General features: G+C 53.9%; 1 protein-coding gene across 1 annotated transcript in view; it reads left to right on the top strand.

Annotated features, from left to right (window-relative positions):
- Dscaml1 (DS cell adhesion molecule like 1) overlaps positions 1 to 23072 on the top strand; it is a 256507-nt gene extending 233435 nt beyond the window's left edge. Inside the window, exons 19-33 of the mRNA XM_042682839.1 lie at positions 39 to 194; positions 5485 to 5624; positions 11979 to 12132; positions 13512 to 13629; positions 13891 to 14054; positions 14281 to 14379; positions 14814 to 15002; positions 15426 to 15713; positions 17462 to 17617; positions 19124 to 19154; positions 19324 to 19442; positions 19711 to 19863; positions 20346 to 20540; positions 20914 to 21225; positions 22030 to 23072. Coding sequence (XP_042538773.1) covers positions 39 to 194; positions 5485 to 5624; positions 11979 to 12132; positions 13512 to 13629; positions 13891 to 14054; positions 14281 to 14379; positions 14814 to 15002; positions 15426 to 15713; positions 17462 to 17617; positions 19124 to 19154; positions 19324 to 19442; positions 19711 to 19863; positions 20346 to 20540; positions 20914 to 21225; positions 22030 to 22505 — 2750 coding nt within the window. The 3' untranslated portion in view covers positions 22506 to 23072. The remainder of the gene's footprint in view (positions 1 to 38; positions 195 to 5484; positions 5625 to 11978; positions 12133 to 13511; positions 13630 to 13890; positions 14055 to 14280; positions 14380 to 14813; positions 15003 to 15425; positions 15714 to 17461; positions 17618 to 19123; positions 19155 to 19323; positions 19443 to 19710; positions 19864 to 20345; positions 20541 to 20913; positions 21226 to 22029) is intronic.
- The last annotated feature ends 1245 nt before the right edge of the window (positions 23073 to 24317 follow it).

Here is a 24317-nt window from a genome sequence, read left to right as displayed (position 1 = left end):
GCCGCGCTGCCACGCTCCACGCCTTCTCCTCTCTGCAGAGTGGGGTGAGATGCAGAACATCACCACGACGCGGGAGCGGGTGGAGCTGCGGGGCATGGAGAAGTTCACCAACTACAGCGTCCAGGTGCTGGCCTACACGCAGGCGGGCGACGGGGTCCGCAGCAGCGTTCTCTACATCCAGACCAAAGAGGACGGTGAGTCCCTGCCTCCCCGCCAGCCCCACCCCAGGTGCCAGGGAAGGGCAGGGTGCCATTCTCACTCCTGTCCCTCTGAGTCCTCGTCGGGCTCCGAGGTGGAGGGTCCTGCTTCAGAGAGGACGTGACTGACCACGGGCTGTGGAATAGTGCTCTAGGACAATGCAGAGACAAACAACTGTCCCTCTCCCCTAATCCCTCGCTTGCTAAACACAGCCATCCGCTAGCCAGGCCCCTCCTCCTGCCCTGCCCAGATGAGGGGCTTGGCATTCACCCCCACAAAGGCCTCAGCAGGGGCCACAGCTTCAATCAGCAAAAAGGGACAGGAGATTTGCCTCCACCCAAGGCTGTGAAGCCAGACCCTTCCTCAGTGGGGTGGAGATGGGGTGCGGAATTGGGAGAAAAACAGATCTAGGTGGGCAGAATGACAAAGTTAAGGGCTAAGAAAGTGGGTGCCAGCTGGAGCTAAGTCAATGCAGGGGGGAGGGGAAGGGTGGGATGAAGAGCTGGACTTTCCACCAGACCCAGAGCCTCCCAGTCCTGGGGAACAACAGGTAGGCAGGCAGCTCTGTGTGGGACTGAGGCAACTCTGGGCTGCTGCTGTGAGACATCCATCTTTCCCAACCTCTCAGCCCAGCGCTTTGTTGTTTCTTAGCCGAACGTTCTGGGCCAGGGGCTTTCTTCTTAGAAGAGTTGGCTAGCCCACTGTGAGTGTTTTAAAGAGTAGCCATAGTTAGCATTATGGCTTCTTTCTTACTCAGTCTCAGTTTCTTCAAGGACTAGAGAAACTTAGAGTCTGTGCTCTACCCACACAAGTTGGCAGAAAGTTCTGGAAGGGTTTGGAGGCATTGAAAAAGAGCAACTCAGTCTGGGAGTTGCTGATGGGGAGAAACTGCACGTGCACCCAGTGCTTGGTGACTAGACCAGCTCTAGGCCAGGACGGATCTGTCCCCCCTTTACCCCCTCCCCTGAAGCCCTGAGCTCTTCAATATTTACCAGCCTGCCTGCCCTACTTTTCCTGTCATTAATCCCCCACCAAGACTTTCTAGGGCAACTCCTGCTCTTGTGTAGACACTAAGCTGAGATGTCCCCAAGTCTGGTCCTACATGGGGCCTCAGGGCCATACAACACAGGAACCTTCCCGGCCTCTAGGAATGAACTACTGGCATCCTCAGACTTCTTGTCTCCTACTTTGGTCAAGACCACTTGTTTAACTCAGCAGGGCAAAGTCCCAGAGGAAGGCCCAGGGGTCTGAGAGTATCATCCCACCTTACAAGGAGAGGAGCCTTCACCCTGCCACCCCTGGGAAGCCATGCACACAGCAGGAGCCCAACCCAAGGGCCCCAGCCTTCAGGGAAGCCCCACAGGGTAGAGAGCTCATTCCACAGAAGAACTTGTCCAGCCCCGTCGCTGACTAGTGAATCACTTCACCTCCACACCCCAGTTTTCTCAGGATAAAAAGGGGAGAGTGCTATCTTGTGAGGCCAGACGAACCGACCTACCTGGAAAGTTCTTTCTAAGATGTAACAGAAAGCCTAACCGAAAAGAAGATGAAAGCAACCCATGAGCACGTCTATTATCACAGGGAGCTGGAAGGCCTGTGGGATGCAGCTCCAGGATTGACGCCGCCAGTGGCTCCCATCACTCTGCCATCCTCAACATGGCCGCTGTGAACCATGATTCCAAGATGGCTGCCTCTCCCTTTCTGGGGAGTGGAAGCAAGCTTTCCTATTGGCTCACCTTTTGCTAGGCCAAGCATCAACAAGGAAATGCACTTATGATACCAAAATTATGACTACCAAAACGGACTTATGACCATCTTACACCAAGCCTAGCACATCCTCCAATGTGGTGGACAGATGGGTGACCCTACATTGTGTCTGAAGTTGGTGGGGGGGGACACCGGAACCCTAGCAAAAGAGAGGTTCCATTTGCAAGGAACTGGAGGAATGGCGGCAGGGAAACAGCCCATCCTGGAGTTCCCCAGCCCCACCCAGCTCTGCCGTTTACGGTTGAAGTCATTGCAGTTAACACTCAGTTGGTATGGGAAGCATGCAGGCCCATGGCCCCATTCCAGCCCTACTCACTCTGATTCCCTCTGTCAGAATTGAACAGAGAGACCTTGGGAAATTTAGGAAAGGCGGTAGAGGAGGAAGAATTAATATTGAACACCCATTAGGAGTAGGAATTACTGGACCTGGATCTAAGAGAAAAATCAAGGCCCAGGTGGTAAACCTAGCTGTGGAGTGGTCTCGCCCTAGGGTAGGTTTGCTGAAATCTACAGGCAGTGGCTGAGAGGCTCCACAGTACTTGACGTGGAGATCAAGGCCTGCAGGGGTTGAGGGCGTGTCTGGTGGTAAACCGCCCCCTCCGCTGAGAGCACAAGCCACATACAGCACTTTTACTACAAGAGGGAAAAAATGGACCAATTACACATCCCAGCTCTGACTCATCTCAGGCCTGGAAGCTGGACTGAAGTGACCCCGGACTGCTCGCCAGCACCCAGGTTGTGGAGCCCGACAGAAGCCAATACGAATTTTCTCTTTTGGAAGATGATGTCATCTGAAGCCTCAGATTATTTTGTAAGCAATTTGGCAAATGCTGCGTCTAGCACACGAAAATGGAGACGTGAGCAAGAGCCATCAAGGGAAAGAAAAATGCAAAAGAACAGATCCACAAGAGCTCCAAATTTAAAAAGAGAAAACATGCCCTTTACAATAATTACGCTTGACAAGATTGAAAAGTTCAGAGAAACTATTGCATGGAAAATATAAAAAATAAAAACTAATAGCCTAAATTAAGAATTTAGTGGATGGGCCAGGCATAGTGGTACATACTTACAATCCCAGCACTCGGGGAGCCAAGACAAGGGGGTCATGAGTTCAAGAACAGCCTAGACTACATACATAGTGAGACTGTTGAACGAAAGAAAGACTGAAGGAAAGAGGGAAGGAAAGAAGGGAGGGAGGAAGAGAGGGAAGGATGAAGGGAGGGAAGAAAGGAGGGAAGGAAGGAGGAAGGAAGGAAGGAAGGAAGGAAGGAAGGAAGAAACGAAGGAAGGAAGGAGAAATGGAGGGAGAGAGGGAAGAAAGGAAGGAAAAGGGAGAGAAAAAAGAACTCAGTTGATGAGTTTAATAAGATATTAGATACAACTGAAAAAGTAATTGTGACTTGGAAGATACGTTAGAAGAAAATACCCAAATGAAACACAAAAAAGATGAATAGAAAATTAAAAGGAGCAGGTAAGAGACAGAGACGTGATCATTAAACTTTAACATGTATACAAACCACCTGAGAATCATGTTAAAATTCAGATTGCAGTGGTGTGGTTCTCAAGGGGAACCTAAGTTTTGCTTTTCTATCACACTCTCAAGTGAAGCCACCATGGATCAAACACACGAATGTAACTATTGAGGAGATGGAGACACAGGGAGAAAGAATCCCAAAGAGGAGAAAGAGAATGGCGCAAGTGAAAACATTCTGAAAAGAAATTTAAAAGCTGATCAAAAATATCAAGCCTGAAATGTAATTCTAATCCTGTAGGTGGCAAGTCACCATAGACATTTTGTGCTAGAGAGAGAGAGAGAGAAAGAGAGAGAAAGAGTACATGTCTTTGTGATAATTATGTTTGACAAGATTGAAAGGTGGTAGAAAAAATAAACATACCATGCAAACTGTCTAAAACTGGAATATTAATATCCAATATAGGGCTGCTGAAAGCCCTGGCCTAGTAAGTACAAAGCCCCGAGTTCAAAATCCCAGTTCTGTGCATACATATGTATATGTGTGTGTATGTATATATATATATATATATATATATACATACACATACATATATATTCATATATAAGATATAGTGTACTTTACAGCAAAGAATTATAATACTCCATTGGCTAAGCAAATAATTCTAAATTTGTATGTATAATTTCAAAATCTATAAAAAAGTAAGCCAGGCATAGTGGTACACACCTGTAATCCCAGCACCAGGAAGACTGAGGCAAGAGGATTGGGAGTTCAAGACTAGCCTGTGCTACATAATTAGACCCTTTCTCAAAAGGCAAACATATATATATATATATTACGTGTACATATTTATTCATGAGTAAACACTGATGGGTTATAAGAAGAACAGATGCACGGGTGTAGATTTAAAATACCTCTCTTAGTAACTGATGGAGGGAAGTGTGCAAAGACAGACAAGACTGAACTCTGGGGTCTGCAGGAACCGCTGGGGAGAGCTGCAGCAGGAACAGGGGAGGAGGAGTGAGGAAGGATGCTTCTCAGCCTCTGGCTCTGCGCCCCTCCACGAATGACGACGCTGTGTTTGGTTATTTTACTTGGTCCTAAATTACTGACCACCTTCCCTCCAAGCAGGGCCATAATGGAGAGCTGGCAGAGGGAAGACAAAAGGAATTAATTTGTCCCATCTCTTGAGTGTCTTCTAGGTGCTAGGCAGTCGTATGCTGGGTGTCTTCTTTTAATTAACACGAATTCTCACCAGAGCCCTTTAGCGTGGTTGTTATCTCCATGGTGTAGATGGGGTAACTGAGGCTCGGAGAGGTAAAATAAATGGAATAGGATACAATCACCACCCGCCACGGAGCACAAAAGCTCCCCGGAGGGAAGAGGAGAGACCGGCAGCGCACAGGAGCCATGGGGAAGTGGGGGGTCTGTGGCTGATCACAGGATGCCCCTGCTCCCCGGCAGAGGCCTGGACTCCCAGCTAGGAGGAGCAGGCCCGGAGGTGGAGCAGGGCAGCTCACAGTCCACATGAGTTGGGGATCCACCTAGGACGGCCTTGCTAGTCACTTCTAAGATAGACCACAGAAAGGACCTACCAGTACCCCCAAGGACAGCCCCGGACTCATGGTGGGAAGCAGGTTATGGTTCCAGCCTGAAGGACTTCACAGGCCAGCAAGGGCAAAGCAACCGATGTCTGAGGAGGTGGGAGGAAGGGGGAGAGTTCCTCAGCACAGGGCTGTGGTTAGTGAGGGCACTGCATGCAGTGCTCCGCTCAAAGGGACTGTTTCTCTCTAGCCTTCTCCAGGTCTTTGGCTCTGGCCAGAGAATTCTCCAGCTGGCCACTCCAAGGTCCTCCTGTCAGACTTTGTTACAGGCTCCAAATAACCAGCCTGTCCCACCGGTGTGCCAAGCTGGGCCCTCCCCCGTGGAACTTGCGGCTCAAGGACGCCCCCTTCAGGACGAGCTCCCAAGCTCCCGGGTCCAGCTCTCCCTCTCCATTTCCCACTTCTTCCTTTCCCAAGACTGACCTGCCTCTCTCCCTGTTCAGTACCAGGTCCCCCCGCCGGCATCAAGGCTGTCCCTTCTTCAGCCAGCAGTGTGGTGGTGTCTTGGCTTCCTCCCACCAAGCCCAATGGAGTGATCCGCAAGTACACCATCTTCTGCTCCAGCCCCGGGTCTGGCCAGCCGGTAAGTGAGGCTCAGGGTCAGATGGTGCTGGGTACGGGGAGCAGGAAAGAAGACCCTGTGGGGTTCAACTGCCCTTTAGACCAAACCCTGGGGCTGCTGGTATCTGTGCTGCTGCTTGGAATCAGAGAATGGGCGGTGGGCCTGACCTCGGGTTGGTGGTGGGTCAGTCATTCCTCCTCTGCACGGCCTCAGAGGCCCTGGCAGTGACCGGGAGAGCATGCGCATGAGCGTGCAGCAGGGGACGTGGCTCCGGAAGGACTCCCTTCCTCCTGGGCTGAGTGGCCCTGCCAGGGCTGGGTGGGCCAGCCCGCACTGGCCAGGCCACGATCGCTCCACCCCAGGGAAGCTCACGGCGTCAGTCCCCTCGGGGCCACTGCCTTCCTGCACCAGAGTGCACACCACTCACCCAGAGCAGAGGGCAGGACATCATGGCACGGCCCCCCGCAACCACAGACCCTCCTGTGTCCCGCCCAACCACTACTCCACCAGGTGTGAGTTGTATTCACGTTGCTGTGTGTGCATTCACTCACACGCGTGCCTCGTTTTGTACACCCATTCCAGTTGCCTAGCCACGTGCTAGCTTCCTGTTTGGGTAGTTTTCGTGTGGCACTCCTCGGCTCCCAGAGCCTAGAGACATTCTCTGGCAGCCCCTTGCCACGGTGGGGCGCCTGCAAGATGCACCCCTGCCGCTGGAGTCCAGCTGTGACACATCTGCAGACCCCTGGTATCTTCCAATCCGTGTTTTCAGCCATGACTTTTACCCTCTCTCCCCCCTCTCCCATGTGACACATGCACACGGTGTCTCGATTCTTATGGGCAAGTCTTTCAACACTCCAGGGAGGCTGGGCACCAGTGGCTCAACACCTGTAATCCTCGCTACTCAGGAGGCTGAGATCTAAGGATCGAGGTTCAAAGCCACCCCGGGCAGGAAAGGCCAGGAGACTCTTCTGTCCAATTAACTACCAGAAAACCGGAAGTGGCGCTGTGGCTCAAGTGGTAGAGCGCTCGCCTTGAGCTGAAGAGCTGAGGGACAGCGCCCAGACCCAGAGTTCCAGTCATGACCGACCCACTGTACCTCTCACCCCTCCCCACTCCACATGCATGCCCTACAGCTATTCGCTGTCCTCCTCGTCCTCACGGGGCTCTGCAGCCCCAGGCAGGACAGAAACAGCCCTTTTTCATCTTCTGGTCCCCAGCTGTGGAGCAGTATTGCAGGAACGTCATGGTCACTGATACATGTTTGATGAGTGAATAAGTAACAGCCTGGAGATGGTAACGCTCTCAGCATTGGGCAGATGTTCTTTCCTAACAATGGGACAAGGTAGTCAATCTCTGCTCGCATCTCCTCCTCTGACAACAAAGTCTTTCAAAGAGATGGGTGTCCAGGAGCCTCCATTAGCTCCGGCTTCGGGGTTCCCCATTGCTTGGCTGGAGAGCTTGAGCCTGGCTCAAGAGCAGGGCTCCTGGTCCCCAGTACTTTCTCCTGCTTACGAGGACCCTGGGCCTGTGACAGTCAGCTTTCTGGCACTGTGACCAATACCTAAGGAGTGGAGATGTGGCTCAAGTGGTAGGCTTGACCAAAAGGCCAAACAAGAGCATGAAGTCCTGAGTTCAAGCCCCAGCACTGGCCTACACGAGGATGGTTTATTTTGGCTCAGAGTTTCATTCTGTGATTACGTGGCTCCAAAGCCTATGGTGAGGTAGCACGGGGGTAGGAGGCACGTGGTAGAGCAAGATGCTCTCCCGTGCTGGCTGGGAGGCCAAAGGAGAGAAGGCCAGCCAGAGCAACATAAAGACCTCATCTCAAAAGGCAGAGCGGGGCCAGGGGCCAGTGGCTCAACACCTGTCATCCTAGCTACTCAGGAGGCTGAGATCTGAGGAGCTGGTTCAAAGCCAGCCATGAGACTCTTATTTTCAACTAACTGCCAGAAAACCAGAAGTGGCACTGTGGCTCAAGGAGTAGAGTGCTCACTTTGAGTTGAAGAGCTTAGGGACAGCATCCAGGCCCAGAGTTCAAGCCCCACGACTGACAAAAAAAAAAAAAAAAAGCAGAGGGTGGTTGGGTGCAAAAGTGCCTCCCACCTGTAATCCTAGCCATTTGGGAGATCTGAGGATCGAGGTTCAGAGCCAGGCTGAGTAGGAAAGTCTATGAGACTCTTATCTCCAATTAACCACCGGCAAAATCTGGAAGTGGAGCTGTGTCAGATTATTACCTTTGAGAAAGAAAGAAAAAAAAGCTCAGGGACAGCACCCAGGCCCCGAGTTCAAGCTCCAGAACCAGCACCAGAAAAAAATAAGTAAAGCAAAGTGGGGATTGGGGGGAGGTAGGGCGGGGGGGGGGGGGGGAGTTTCCCTGCTTCAAAGGGGGAAGCCACACTGCCAGTGGCCTCACTCCCTTTCCTCAGGCCCCACACTTTAAAGGTTCCACCACTGCCCCGTCGAGCCTCAGACTGGGACCCAAGGCTTCAACAATGGGCCTCTGGGGAGCATTTAAGAGCCAAGCTAGAGCAAGAACCTTCACTTTGGCCTCTCTGTGTCCTGGGCATGTAAGAATCCTCTCTCCCCAGCAGAGATTTCCCGTGGGGTGGCGTCACACAAGGTTACCATAGTGAGATGAGGAATCCAGTTTCAGCTGGATGGGAAGACTGGGAACAGGGCTGAGGAGTTGGCTGAGTATAATGAGGAACCCAGGTACCCAGCCACCATGTGTGACAATGCTTTGCAGTTCCACCCTGTGTCAGAAACCCATGTGCAAGAGGCGGCTGGAGCAGGTGTTAGGGATGAGGATGGGTGACAGTATAGAACTCTGGGTGTGGTCTGGGGTTAGACACTGATGCCAGCAAGGTTGAGTGTGCACCGTATGCACACACTGGTGTGTGTACACGCTGGCGGGAGGGTAGGAATGTGCATGCACGGCTTCCTCAGCGCAGGAAGTGCGTCTGTGGGGAGGGGAGGGGACACCTGAGCTGCGTGGAGTCCAGGTCAAAATTTTACCAAACATTTTAGTACATATGCTCTTTTCCCTCTGATCCTAAAAACAATTACAGAAATAAATCCAAGTATAGAAAATTCTAAAACACAGAGAATGAAGAGGAAAATAAAAATGACTTGTATAGTCTAATTGTAGTCTTTGATCTATATATATTTTTGGGTTTGGGGTTCGTTGGTGGGGGTTGTAGTTGGCATTTTACAAAATTTAAATGTTTTATATAATCTGCATTCCTCTCGTAATTTAGGTAGGCCATGCCATCAGATATTCTGTTAAAACATACTTTTTGTTGGCAGTACTAGGGTGATGAACTCAGGGCCCATGCTTGCTACACACACACTCTACCACCTGGGCCACGCCTCTGCCCCTTGCCTTTATTTTTTAAGATAGTGTCTTGGTTATTTTGCCCAGGCTGGCCTGGGACCATGATCCTTCTGTGTATGTCTTCCATGTAGTTGAGATTATGGGTACATACCACTACACCAAGATTATATGTTGAGATGGAATGTCACTTTTTTGCCTAGTCTGGCCCTAAACTATGATCCTTCTCATCTCTGCCTCCTGAGAGCTTACAGATGTGAACCACTGCACCCAGCTAGAACACCATCTCCAACAGCCATCTCTACATGATCCATTTAACAAATCTCATCATAGTCTATATTTAAGTATGTTTCAGTTTCGCCTCATCAGTAATGCTTCATTGACACAAAAGTGATATCGTCATATTTCCATAGGTGTTTTCTAGGAGTTCCTGGATCACAGCATGAATGTTTTAAAGGTTCTATGTAGACATTTACCAATTGACTTTCAGTAAGTTTACTCTAATTTATGTTTCCACAAGAATGGGTCTACTGTGTAGATACTTGTGGTATGACATAGACCATCACATTGTCCTGTTCATCCATACTGATTCTAAGTGTGCTTTTTGTTTGGCTTTCATTTGGTCAGTTGGCTTTTTTTCTTAAGTGTCTGATTCTAAATTACCTTTCTCTGCTTATTCATTAAGTTGGTTATTTTATACACTGATTCACTATATTTTTCTCCTTTGGATAATTTTCAGTGTGTGCCCTTAATCCATTGTTTGTTATTTTGATTGCTTATACTTTTTCTTATTAATTTATAAGTGCTTTTTACATATGAAGAATAGCCATTTTCTATCATATGAATTAAAAGTATTTGGGCAGCTTATTCCTTGCCTTCCTGCTCCCAATACAACATAGCATTTTTTCTCAAAGGATCTGAATTGATCATTTACACTTGCCTTTATTTTTATGACTAGAAAGACATGGAAATATTTACCTATCGTTTCTTCTTTCATAATTTGCCTTTTCCTTTTATGCCTTTGATCCACTGGGACTCAATTAGTGGGAAGTGATTTCAAGAGATGAAAGAGAAGGCACCAGGATCTGGGTCAGATGCTGACGTTGTCAAGGGGACAGCAAATGTCCCTGTCCCACACCAGTACCGGGGTTCACTTACTCCAGAACACACCAGCACACAAGCTTCCTTCACACATGCAGGAACAGGCTGCCTGCATGCACGTGTATGCACGCGCACACACACACACACACACACACACACACACACACACACACACCCCTCTATCCTCACTGACGACAAGCCCAGAGAACGTCTTCTGGCTACAAAGAACATACACCAGTGCCTCCGGCTGCCCCACAGTCAGTCACACACAGGGCTGGCGAAGCTGCTTTGCTTCCCAGCTCGCAGAAGAGAACACTGAGACCCAAAAACAGAGGCGACACTGGAGGCCACACTCACAGGCCACACAGAGCCGCTGCACCTGCCAGACCCCGTGCCCAGATGGGAACTATGCACGAGACACAGCAGCCCCGAGGCTGTGGCTTGAAAGGGTTTCCTAACTCAAGATGGCCCTGTCCCCAGCAGGCCTTGGATTTGGGGGCTAGGCCTGCCCCCTTGTGGGGGAGGCAGGAGGGAAAGTCTGCCTGGGTGGGGGGAAGAGGGGTCTGGGAGGAGCCTGTGCCTGCTCCCTAATATTTCCCCGCAGATGGCCTGAGGCCAAAAGTGATGTTTTCTTCTCTTGTTACAAATGAGCCGACTTCTCTGTCCTTCCCCCAACCCCCACCCCCACATGCGGGCCTCAAAGAATGTCCCTCTGTGACCCCATCTCTGCCTGGAGGCCTGTCCGTCCGCACGTGCACGCATCTCCACGGCCCGCTGCATGTGGACATGTGTGCAAGATCCTGTTGCTACAGAGATAACTAATTATTAGCTCCCTCTGGCCTCAGGGCCCCCATCTGTTCCCCCCTCTCCTTGGACTTCCGCTGCCCTGATTTCAAAGAGACCCTGGTGCTCTCCTCCCCTCCCTTCCCCACAGCTTGCCAAAAAAATAAAATAAAATGAGAGTCAGCCCCATCCAGCCTGTGCCAAGGAAGAGGCTGACAGGAGGGCTGCAAACTCGCGCTTATCAAAAGCTCCTTCTCAAATTCATTTCAATATCTGAGCCTCTGGTTTCCAAGGCAACATAATCTTTTCATCAAAGCAACTGGTAAAAAACCACTGGGATCTGATATTGTTTTGTTGGCAACTTGTCAAAACTGTCATTTGGTTAAAAAAATTTTTTATAGATTTATGTAACCTACAAATATATATGGTGATCTATACCACTAATAATCATTAATAAAGTGCTGCCCAGTAAAACTCACACGGTTCCCTCACCCACCCCTGCTTCCCACAGGAGGAAGGAAGGATGGCAGGAAGGAAGACAGGAAGGAAGGAAGGAAGGCAGGAAGGAAGGAAGGGAGGGAAGAAGGGAGGGAAGGAGGGAGGGAAGGAAGGGAGGGAGGGAGGGAGGGAGGGAGGGAGGGAGACAAGGAGGGAGGGAGGGAGGGAGGGAGGGAGACAAGGAGGGAAGGAGGGTCTATAATTAGGCAGCAGGACTGAGAGGTGGCTAAGAAAGGGGACAGGCCGGGGGAGCTGTCTACATCCCTGATAAGGCAAAGGCAATAATTGAGCTTCTCAGCTTTCCCCCTGGTTTGGGGACCCTTTGTCCCCCATTCTCCGTTCTGTGTCCCTCATTGCGCACGCAAGACATTGCACTCCTTGACGTGACCCTACAGTTGCCAAAGCCTGGATCCCTCAGAGAGGTAAACTGAGGCTGGCCCCTGCCACACCACAGGCAGGACAGCTCTATTTGCTCCCAGACACTGAGGCCGGCACAAAGTGTCCACTATGGCTTCAAAACTTGGAAAGGCCACAGTGGACAGCACCCCGCCTCCCGCCCATGCCATCCCCTCTTCCCAGCCCTGGGCGTGCGCACGGGGCAGGCCGGAGGCCTCGGGAGGCCTGGCCTCTGCCTCTTAGTTGGGCTTTGCGCTGTCCTGCAGGCTCCCAGCGAGTATGAGACCAGCCCAGAGCAGCTCTTCTACCGGATCGCCCACCTGAACCGCGGGCAGCAGTACCTGCTCTGGGTGGCCGCCGTCACCTCAGCCGGCCGGGGCAACAGCAGCGAGAAGGTCACCATCGAGCCAGCCGGCAAAGGTAAGGAGGCTAGAGCTGGGGCAGGTGGACAGACGCTTCCAGATGCTCTTGTCCAGAGTTCTAGCTCTTCCAGAACCAGAGCTCTGTGCCCCACGCAGCGCCTGTGCGCGGCTGGCAGCACTGGGCCCTCGTCCCCTCCCCTCCTCCCACACCCACCCAGCCCAGGCCTCTGCTGCCCTGTGATTCCAGCAACCCCTTGCCTGTTCCTGTACCCCGCTCCTGCCAGCTAGAAAGGGGGTGTCACCCTGTCTCCCCACCCAAAGCCACGCTCTGCCACAGTGCTCAGCTTCTGCACACGTCACACGCACACTGGGCGCGCCGCTCCCTCGGCCATCAGCTGGCTCTGGTGGGAAACAAGGCCTTTCAGAGGCAGACCCCATCACCTCTGACCTGCACTCCCGAGTACCCCACCTGTCACAAGATGACAGCTCTGCGGCCCCAAGCAGCAGTGGGCCAGCTCTTCTGCCTCCAAGCCAGGGCCTCTCTCCACCAGCCTCCGTGCCCCCTTCCACCCCTTCTTGGGGCTCCTCTCCTGGGGGGAAGGGGGGAGAAGGGTCCTGGAGCCCGCATTCCTCCCCAGATGGCTGCCACTGGCCCCGAGAGCAGGGGGCAGCAGGGGACTGGGGACCTGGGCTCTTGACAAAAGTCTGGGCCCACTCCATGGGTATTAACTCCAACACATTCCTATAGGACATTGCCCTTCCAGGAACGCATGTACATGGCTACCCTGCACACACACACACACACACACACACACACACACACACTCTGAGAGCAGCCATATACATACATTTCTTGATTTCTTTTTTTTTTTTGGTTGGTTGTGAGGCTTGAACTCTGGGCCTGGACGCTGTCCCTGAGCTCTTCAGCTCAACGCGAGCGCTCTACCACTTGAGCCACAGTGCCACTTCCGGTTTTCTGTAGCCACTGCTTCATCTGCAGAGCCCGCTCCCTTCACCCCAGGGACACTCCTGGTCTCCTCCGTCCTGCTTGAGGATGACCCCAGGGTGGTGTCGCTCCTGGTGGTCTGCCTGCCTCATGACTCCCAAAGCAGACAGTGTCCAGTCCCTGCTTCTGTCCTGAGCCCCAGACCAGCCCATGGGTCAGGGTCCTCGGCCTCCCCTGCCCCACGAGCCCTCCTCTTGCAAGGGCGCTGTCCCCACTGAGATGCCCCAAGTCCTGCAAGTCATCTCACCTCCCCCATCTCTTCCAAACCAGTCTCCGGGTTCTTGTCCAGAGCCCCTCGAGCCTGCAGCCCGCCACTGGTCATCTGTGTCCCTCAGATCCACCCCCACTGTGGCTTGGATGACAAATCTAAAGAAAGCAAGCCAGGGTGTTAAAGGGTACAAGGGGGTGGCTCTTGTCCTCTCTTCCCACAGCCCCAGCAAAGATCATCTCCTTCGGAGGCACCGTGACCACGCCCTGGATGAGAGATGTCCGGCTACCTTGCAATTCGGTGGGAGACCCGGCCCCCGCTGTGAAGTGGACGAAGGACAGGTGTGTGCTGGGAGCCAGAGCAGAGCAGAGGGCCAATGACCACTGCTCTCGCAGCAGGCCCGCCTCCCCGCCCCGCCCCTGGCAGGAGCCCAGGGTCGCTCTTCCCTGAGCCGGTGAAGAAACCAGGGTACCCCCCAGGATGGTATCCTGGGGTAACCCCACAAGCCACCTTCTGCCCCCCAGCTCTATTTCTCCCACACGGAGGGAGGGAGCCAGGACGAGGGTGCGTGCCATAACACATCCCACCCCCTTGCCCGGCAGTGAGGACTCAGCCATCCCGATGGCCCTGGATGGCCACCGGCTCATCCACTCCAACGGCACCTTGCTGCTGCGCGCCGTGAAGGCCGAGGACTCCGGCTACTACACCTGCACGGCCACCAACACCGGCGGCTTTGACACCATCATCGTCAATCTTCTGGTACAAGGTGAGGCCCGGGGAGGCGGGCGAGGCTCTGGAAGGGTGGCAAAAGCCCGGCCTGAGTGGGAAATGGAGGCTGGGGACAGTGGTGGGAACGGAAGAGGAGGCAGTGGGTGAGGAGATGGAGGACGGGTGTGGAAGAGCTCGCGCTTTCCCATGGGGGGGTGGGACCTGCACCCCCCCATCAGGATACTTAACCCTTTGTGCTGAGGGGGGTTGGCTTTCTGTCACAGTGCCCCCGGACCAGCCCCGCCTCACGGTCTCCAAAACCTCAGCTTCCTCCATCACCCTGACCTGGATCCCAGGTGACAACGGAGGCAGCTCCATCCGAGGTGAGGAGGGACGTCCCGGGTCCCACACGGCAGGGTGCCCTCGCCCCCTGCCCCATAACCCACAGGGAACGACCACAACATACTGGAGCTCGTGGGAAATGTGCCCACCCCTTGCTACTTGTTAGTGGGGTGCATCCGAAATCTGCTCTCCTCTCCGGGATGGGTCAGAATCTGCTTAGCCACAAGCTCCAAGAGATGCTGCGGACGCAGTTGGCCAGAGCCCCCACCCCAGCCCTCCTAAGCCTTACTGCCCTGTTTTCACACTAGAGCTAAGCTGAATGGCAGATTCACCACTTTGCATCTCATTTGCATATGCCCCTCCCAAAGACCAAAAGGCTCTGCCCCTGCCTGTGGTCTCACCCTCATGATACCCGGGGTGTCCAGGCAGGGCCTCTGCTGCCCTGCCTGCCCGCCTGAGCCGAGCCCTCCGGCAGGCTTCGTGCTGCAGTACTCCGAGGACAACAGCGAGGAGTGGAAGGACGTGCTCATCAGCTCCGGCGAGCGCTCCTTCAAGCTGGACAGCCTCAAGTGCGGCACGTGGTACAAGGTGAAGCTGGCCGCCAAGAACAGCGTGGGCTCCGGACGCATCAGCGAGATCATCGAGGCCAAGACCCACGGGCGGGGTGAGGCCGGCTCTGGGAAGTGGTCTCATCCCAGCGGGGAGCTGGGGGAGGGGGGGTAGAGGGGATGGGGTGGGGGGTGGCAGCCCAGGGCGTGGAGGCCTGGTGGCGGGGGCTCAGCCTCCTTTCCATCACTAGAGCATAGAGATGACAGAATCATGGTCCCCAAGGAAAACTGTGCTTGCTTCCCCACCAGGGGACACAGGTGACTCCCCCTCCTCCACCTCTCCTCCCGCTCCCCCTCCCTCATCCCTCCCTGCTCATCTCCTCTCCTCCCAACCTGTGCCAACTGCTGATCTGCCCCCCTGCCCCCAGAGTCCCCGTAGTCCCAGCTACCCCAGGGAATCCTGTCCAGCGGGGACAGTCACTCCCGGCCCTGGTGAGCTCTCTAACCTCTCTCCCCTCCCCCCCCTCGGCCCCCCCCAGAGCCCTCCTTCAGCAAAGACCAACACCTCTTCACCCACATCAACTCCACACACGCTCGGCTTAACCTGCAGGGCTGGAACCACGGGGGCTGTCCCATCACAGCCATCCTGCTGGAGTACCGGCCCAAGGGCGGCTGGGCCTGGCAGAGCCTGCGGGCCAACAGCTCGGCAGAGGTGTTTCTCACCGAACTGCGGGAGGCCACGTGGTACGAGCTCCGCATGAGGGCTTGCAACAGTGCAGGCTGCAGCAACGAGACCGCCCAGTTCGCCACCCTGGACTACGACGGCAGTGAGTGTGGGAGGGCAAGGGGGGGCAGGGCGGGGGGCAGCAGACAATAGAGACACAAGTAGAAACTGAGGCAGGAATGCAGCAGGGCATGGAGCAGTCCCAGTGACAGCAGGCAGGCCAGGAGACAGATGCACCGGTGACCAGTACGAGCAAGCTACCAAAGGCCGGAGCACTAAGGATGGACAGGCCTTTAAGATGTAATCTTGAGCCAGGCACTGGTGGCTCACACCTGGAATCCTAGCTACTCACGAGGCTGAGACCTAAGGATCACAGTTTAAAGCCATCCGGGGTAGGGAGATCCATGAAACTCTTATCTCCAATTAACCACTAGAAAACCGGAAGTGCTGCTATAGCTCAAGTTAGTAGAGGGCTAGCCTTGAACCAAAGAGCTCAGTGCCAGCACCCAGACCCTAAGTTCAAACCCTAGAACTGACAAAAAATAAAAATAAAAAGATGTAATTGTTTCTCTCGGCTGCTGCGGGAGATGAGCCAGGGGGAGACAGAGATGCGGCTCGGGTCCTGCCCTCCAGAAGCTCTGCAGGCACGTATGTTAGTCAGGATGAGGCAGTCTGTGCAGCTGCAACAAACAAAAGCCTGGTGGCTTAGCCCAGGGAAGACTTTGCTCTTGTTCTCGTAAAGTCTTATGGAGAGTTGGCCAGCAACCACCTGTTAGCGGTGCCCTCTCTCACAAGGAGCCCCAAACCCTCCTCCTCCCCAAAAAGAGAGAAAAGACACCCTAGTTCTTAACCAAGTTGGCCAGGAGCTCATGCTCCTAGCTTCTTCACACTGTTGTCCAAACCTGGCTCTCATCTAGCGGCAAGGGAGTCTGGGAAGGCTGAAAACTGCCTTCGGTGAGCCTCTAGCTGACACTTGCCAAGCCGTGTGTGCGCACGCACAGACATACTACAGGAGCTAGAAGCCCACCATCAGAAGCTAAATTAATGCTACCTATGTGATAAGGAAACAAAATTAAAGTATCATGTAAGAAAGGGCCCAAACAAGGCAGGCTTTTTGTGCAAGAACGTGGAAAACAGGCTAGGATCAGGGCTTGGCCCAGGGTTCTGTAGGCAAAATCACATAGCATTGTCTCCTGCAAGCACCTGAAGTTAGAGGATATTGTCCATGGAGGGGCAGCAGGGAGCTAATGCAGGGGTTTTATTTTATTTTATTTTATTTTTTTAAACATTTTTTTTGGGTTCGGTCGTGGGGCCTGAACTCTGGGCCTGGGCGCTGTCCCTCAGCTCTTCAGCTCAAAGCTAGTGCTCTACCACTTGAGCCACAATACCACTTGCGGCTTTTTTCTTTCTGCTTATGTGGTGCTGAGGAATTGAACCCAGGGCCTCTTGCATGCAAGGCAAGTGCTCTACCACTGAGCCACCTTCCCAGCTCATGCAGGGGTTTTAGTCCCAGAACCCCACTGCCTTGATTTTTCCAACTGCTTTTCCCCCTCTGTTCCCCAAATCTGGGGCAGGATTTAAGGCCATTTATCCATCCTCGAGGATTAAACATTGGGCCCCAACAGGCAGGAAACCGACTCTGAGAGACATTAAGACGTAATTCCCGAATCATATGAGGAAGTTATCTTCATGGCTGCTTGGTGGGGGCAGTGGAGATGGCCAGAGCTCTGGGCCAGGAGGTAGAGGTCAGGGACCAGGAGCAGCGGGAAGTCAGCGGGCTGCCAAACTCCAGGGGACTGCACCGGTCCCGGCTCTCGAGGACCCCCTGATTCTCTGCTTCACCCCATCCAGGTACCATCCCACCCATCAAGTCCGCTCAAGGTGAGGGGGATGATGTGAAGAAGCTGTTCACCATCGGCTGCCCGGTCATCCTGGCCACCCTGGGAGTGGCACTGCTCTTCATCGTGCGGAAGAAGAGGAAGGAGAAGCGGCTGAAGCGGCTCCGAGGTGAGTGAGTGAGTTTCTGGGGGAGGGCATTGACTCCCTGCCACACGGACCATCCTTCGATAGACCACAGTACCTCCTAGGCAAGAGAGACTGCCTGGATCCCCGCAGTGGAGAGACGCCACTGAAACCTTCTGAACTATCCTCAGCTGTTCACTGTGCGCTGCCTATGCTACATTGGTTGGTAAAAACATGCAAACAGTTTCGTCACTTTAGGACTTTGCTCAGTTCTGACCACGAGGTTTCCATGCCAGGCCAGGTGTTAAAATACTTTGAAGTGCCTACTGGTTGCTTCGTAAACGTTTGCTCACTAGTTTGGAAAACATTGAGTCTGCTGTGAAGATATTGCTAGACTTTAGAAATCAGGAACCAAAAAGAACATGTCCTTAGAGTGTTCACAATATAATTCAAAATGCCAAGAGCCCATACAGCACAAAAGAGGTACTATCCAGTATTCCTTGGGATGTTCTAGAATTGAGTCTGGGAATGACCAGATGATTCATCGTGGATGGATGGGTGCTGGTGGCTGGTTGGATGCTCAAATGGCTGGATGGATTAGTATAATAAAAAGTTGGATGGATGAGTGGATGGATGGATGGATGGATGGATGGATGGATGGATGGATGGATGGATGGATGGGTAGGTGGGTGGATGGATGGATGAACAATTTGAAGGCTAGGTAAATGACAATATGGATATTTATATGGTTGGATAAACATTCATTGGAATGGTGGGATAATCAGATGAACAGTTGGATGGTTGCATGGAAGACTGGATATACAAGTGGAAGGATGGTTGGATGGATGTTGAATGTGTGATAGGATGTTGGATGGTTGGGTGAATGAGTGGATGAATGCTGGGTTGGGTGGTTAAGTGTATGGCTGGATAAATAGATAGGTAGTCAGATGGTCAGATGCATGCCTGCAGATCTCACAACCATGTTGCTAAGTCACAGAGCTCTTATAGATTACTGGAGCCCATTGAGTCTCCTCTCTTCCAACCTTACAATCACAATCATACTCAAGGCCCCTTTGATGTAAGCCAGGGACTCTCAGACAGACCTCTCTATGAATATTTAGGGGGCCCATATCCTAAAGGAGGAAGTGAAGCCTCTGGGTGGGTGTGAGGATTTAGTCCCACCTCTACCTCACCCTCCACCCTCCTCTTCCCAAAAGATAACTGAGGATCCCTCACTGGTGCTCAGTTCCAGGCTGTCCCCTGGGGAAGCATTTCCCATGCCCCTTCTCTTTTGGGAAAGATCTATGAGATGAAACCCTGAGGGAAAGGAAGACAGGTGTGAGCCAGAGCCTGAATTGGGAACAACAGAAATCTCACCCCATGTTTGGCTGTTCTGTAGGTCCTCGACATTCGCCTCCCATTTTAGGAGGCTCTCCCGCCTCATCCCCAATGCCTCTTCTCAGCAGCACCCCTCTGGAACTCCATGCTCACCCAGCTCCCTCCCTCTCTCTCTTTCCCTTTCCTTCTCTCTCTCCCTCTACTGTTTTACAGATGCAAAGAGTTTGGCAGAAATGTTGATAAGGTGAGTATTCACAGCTGCTTCCTCTTTCCTATCCTACCATGAGCCCTGCCACGGACCCAGGAGCCTCCTATAGCAGAAAACAGGCTCTAAGCTCCCATTGTCCAGCAGGCCCCGCTCCCCATCCCGCATGTCTGCTGAGCCCCCTCTCCTGTTTTCCTCCCCCTCACAGCAAGAATAACAGAAGCTTTGACACCCCCGTGAAAGGGCCTCCACAGGGCCCGCGGCTGCACATTGACATTCCCAGGGTCCAGCTGCTCATTGAGGACAAGGAGGGCATCAAGCAGCTGGGTGAGTGGCAGGTGCATGTGCTCTCCACCCAGCTCTAGGTGTGCCTTCCCAAGCCACAGCCCATGGAGGGAAGCCACCCATGCCAGGTCAGGGCCAGGCCTCAGCAGCCTTGGCACCCACCAATGCTTCTCTCCAAGGCCTTTTCTCTTTGTTTCTGTCCATGGGTGAGAATTTGAGCAGGGAGACAGAGCCGGGGGCGGGGGAGGGACTCAGCATAGGAGAAAGAGAAATTTGGGGAGGCCCCTGGTGATGCTCTTTCTTCCTCTAGGAGATGACAAAGCCACCATCCCCGTGACAGACGCGGAGTTCAGCCAAGCCGTCAACCCACAGAGCTTCTGTACCGGCGTGTCCCTGCACCACCCTGCCCTCATCCAGAGCACTGGGCCGCTCATCGACATGTCTGACATCCGGCCGGGCACCAGTATGCATTCTCCCCAGGGAGACGCGGCGGGTCTTGGCACAGCATGAGTCAGGGGTGATTAAAAACACAATTAAAAAAGGAATCCGAATGGCATGCGTTGGAAGAAAGAAAAACAGAAATCACCGGAATCAGACCCCGAAGACCTTGCTTACAGGCTCACTGGCTGTGGCTTTGGGCCTGTGGCTAACCTAGGAATTTTGAGAGCCAGCTGGGTCTGCTTGCTCTCGGGTGAACTTCAGTAGCAAACGTGGCGATTCTGGACCCAAGGCTGGAATCCACCAAGACAGTCAGGAGCACAGGGGAAAGACATGGCAGGCAGGGAGGATGGGATGCTGCCCGCTGCCCCCCCCTATTTCTGCTGTCTTATTTCTCTCTTCTGGGGTCAGTGGTATGGTGGTCACTCCCAAGGGGACATCTGTGGCTGCTTCTGCCTCTCCCTTTGCACTAAATACCAAGTATCTCTTTTGCTTCCCTCTACACAGACCCAGTATCCAGGAAGAATGTGAAATCGGCCCACAGCACCCGGAACCGGTACTCCAGCCAGTGGACCCTGACCAAGTGCCAGGCCTCCACGCCTGCGCGCACGCTCACCTCCGACTGGCGCACCGTGGGCTCCCAGCATGGCGTGACCGTCACCGAGAGTGACAGCTACAGTGCCAGCCTGTCCCAGGACACAGGTGGATGCAGAGCCCGCTGCCTCCTTCCCACCCTCCTCTCATCCCCACCTCCCATCCTCCCTCCACCTCCCCACAAGCTCCTGAGTTTCCAGTCACAAGTCCACCAGCCATCCACTGCATGTCTAGGACAGAAACACTTGACCTCATTGATCTGGGCTTCATTAAGGAATTGTTAAAAGGCTGCAGGGGTGGGGAAGATGCTCTGCCTTCATTATCAGCTACCTACGGGCAAGAGATGGACATGGTGGCCTGGTCGCTTCAGGAAGGCCCCTGGGGTTAGGGGCGGAGTTATGCTCAGGGTTGAGTCGATTCCCTCCTCCTCCCCAGAGCCCCCTGCCCTCCCCTTTAACCCCCTTGTCTTCCCTGCCCTCAGACAAAGGGCGGAACAGCATGGTGTCCACGGAGAGTGCCTCTTCCACCTACGAGGAGCTGGCCCGGGCCTACGAGCACGCCAAGCTGGAGGAGCAGCTGCAGCACGCCAAGTTCGAGATCACCGAGTGCTTCATCTCAGACAGTTCCTCCGACCAGATGACCACCGGCACCAACGAGAATGCTGACAGCATGACATCCATGAGCACGCCCTCCGAGCCGGGCATCTGCCGCTTCACCGCCTCCCCGCCCAAGCCCCAGGACGCCGACCGGGGCAAGAATGTGGCCGTGCCCATCCCTCACCGGGCCAACAAAAGTGAGTGCTCAGATCGCCTTCCCCTGCAGTGCCCTGGCCGGCCAGCACCTGCACCCCTGCACCCCGCTAGACCCTGACAGCCCAGCACGCCTCCAGGCAATGAAGCATCAGGCAAAGAGAGCTGGGGGGCAGGTAGCACAGACCTCCCACACCCTTGCTCAACCTCTGAACCTCTCTGGTCTTAATTTTCTTCTTTGCACAAGTGAAATGATACTATCCGCTCCGCACTGTGGAAAGGGGTATTTCTATTGAAATGTGATGGGCCGATGCCTAGGAAGATCTCACAGAGTGGTGGCAGATCCGTAATCCGAAGCTGTGCTAGATGGGAGGCGGCCTGGTATGGGGGCCGCTGCCCTCTGGCCTCAGCTCTGCTTGAATTTATTTCAGTGGAGCGAGGCTAGCAGCCTTGGGTGTGGTAGTGCACGCCTGTAATCCAGCTACAAGAGAGACAGAGGTGGGAGCAAGGGGAGGGATGGGGTCCCATGGGAGACACAGTCAGACCCCACAGGGTGAGGAGAAGCCACTGGGAAGCCCTTACCTTTAGGAGCAGGGAGCTTTCCCTCACTCCAAGTCTCCCAACCTCTGGTGACCGTTGAGCAGCCATATTACTGAGCCACGACTGAGTGCCAGCCACTGCTGCCGCACCTCGTACCCCACGCTTCATACAGGCCTGGAGGAACGTGGGATCATCCCCCTGTCCCTGGTAGGGAAACTGAGGCTCAGAGAGGCAAAGCGTCTGGTGTGGGGGGAAGGAGGGAGGTCCCAAGCCTCTGTCTCTGACCCGCGCTGCCCCTGTGATTGCAGGTGACTACTGCAACCTGCCCCTGTATGCCAAGTCGGAGGCCTTCTTCAGAAAGGCAGACGGCAGAGAGCCCTGCCCGGTGGTCCCGCCCCGGGAGGCCTCCATCAGGAACCTGGCTCGAACCTACCACCCCCAGGCCCGCCACCTGACTCTAGACCCTGCCAGCAAGCCCTTGGGCCTCCCCCACCCGGGCACCGCTACTGCGACCACCACAGCCACCTTACCTCAGAGGACTCTGGCCATGCCGGCGCCCCCGGCGGGCACGGCGCCCCCCGCCCCCGGCCCCGCCCCCCCGGAGCCCCCGACGGCCCCCAGCGCTGCCCCTCCAGCCCCCAGCACCGAGCCTCCGCGGGCTGGGGGCCCACACACCAAAATGGGGGGCTCCAGGGACTCACTCCTCGAGATGAGCACATCGGGGGTTGGACGGGCTCAGAAGCAGGGGGCTGGGGCCTACTCCAAATCCTACACCCTGGTGTAGGGGTGCAGTGAGCCGAGCAGCCTCCCAGCCCCTTCCTCCCACCCGTCCCCCCCCCCCCAACTTGGACCTCCAGCCTCATCCACCAACTGGGCTGTTTCCTGCTTTCTTTATATTTAACAGACAAATGACAACCAACGACAAGAAGAAACTCCCCAAGTCATGAACGCTTGTACATAGGACTCTTTTGTACAAATCAAACTATTTTCTTCTTCTCCATGAAGCCAGGGCACAAATCAAACCCCCACCCCCAACCCTCGAAATCCGCGTGGAGAGATAGATACATATATAGAGGAGTGGGAACACACCAACAAGCTATATATCTATATATTTCTCACACCTTCTTTTGAGACAGGCACAATGACAGCAATTTTTTCCCCTCCTCCTCCTCACCCCCACTTCTGACTAGGTGGTTTTGACAGAGACCAAACTCCCAACTCAGACACACTGCATGCGATTTTACTGTTCCACGAAAACCAGGAGTTGCTTCAATTTGCAGATGCTTATGTGTTAATACCTTTTTCTATGAAAAAAGACCCAGCGCCGTGTGCAATAAAGGTTATGTTTCTATGTGGTGGCTTTTTTCCCATCTGGCAGGGGCCAGTGGGGAGAGTGGAAGGCCTCTGTGCGAGGCATGACTTCGGCTCAGCCCTTGAAGCTTTTTTAATGGTTTGCCGTGAGCTGGAGTGCATCCATGGAGCCTGTCTTTTGTTCTCGGATCTGGTGCTGGGTTCTAAGAGGGGACTAGCTCCGTGGCTTTGAACAAGTGCCTAAACCCCTCTGAGACAAACGTTCCTCAGCTGTAAACCAGGGACATGTGTGTTCTCTCTGGGAGCTCTGAGGAGTCTGGGGCAAGGGAGGAAGGCTCTCCTCCCTTCTCTTTTCCAGGAAGCACAGAGCAAAACCACTAGCAAACAGTGGCGTAAGAGCTGGGAGTGGAAAGGAGATGGTGCGAAAGGATCATGGCGATCAACCAGGGACCAACGTTTTGGTTACACCTATAAGCCTAGATACTCAGGAGGCTGAGATCTGAGGATCATGGTTCAAAACCAGCTTGGGCAGGAATGTCCCTGAGATTCTTTATCACTAAAAAGTCAGAAGTGAAGCTATGGCTCAAGTGGTAGAGCACTAGCCTGGAGCACACGAGCTCAGGGATAGTGTGTAGGCCCTGAGTTCAAGCCCTGGGACTGGCCAAAAAGAAAAGGCCATTGGAAGTCAGCAAGTACAAAGAGCTCAAGGTGAGGGGGAATGGAGCTCAGCCCAAACCCATCAGGCTGGAAGGCCACCAGGTACCTCAGCAGGTTTGGAAGGAGCCAGGGACTAGATTGCCAACAAGAAAGGTGACCTGGGGACAACCAGGTAGGGTTGGGGTGCAGCAGTGCCCTTTCTGGAGATAGAACCCACAGGACACCACAGGAAGGCAGCCCCAGAGCTAGACCTCCATGGTCATTAAGGTTCATTTGGAGAGACAGAGGAGGGGAGAAGAACCTAGCCAAGGCCCAGGACACCAAGTCCGTGGTCTAGCTGTCTTCCCTGCACCTTAACCAGGATCCCAACTAACAAGGAAGTGCACTGAGAAATACAAAGGGTCTCGTGAGTGGAGCACCCCAAGTCCAGGCTAGGTTATAGGTCTGGAATCTGGACAGAAGGTGAGTATGGGGTTTGGTATTCCTGGCAGACGGAAGTGACTGAGAAGGAGGCTCATAGGCGGGAGAAGGAGGGGAACCTGTGTGGCAAAGCAGGAGGCCACACCCACCAGCCTGGACCAGAGACGCTAGCCAGAATGCACGAACTGCAACCGAAGCACCTTCTGCA

The sequence above is a fragment of the Dipodomys spectabilis genome, unplaced genomic scaffold, assembly GCF_019054845.1.
Source record: "Dipodomys spectabilis isolate Male_0828 unplaced genomic scaffold, ASM1905484v1 ptg000076l, whole genome shotgun sequence".
NCBI classification, from domain to species: Eukaryota; Metazoa; Chordata; class Mammalia; order Rodentia; family Heteromyidae; genus Dipodomys; species Dipodomys spectabilis.
This window is presented reverse-complemented; position numbering and strand designations above follow the sequence as displayed.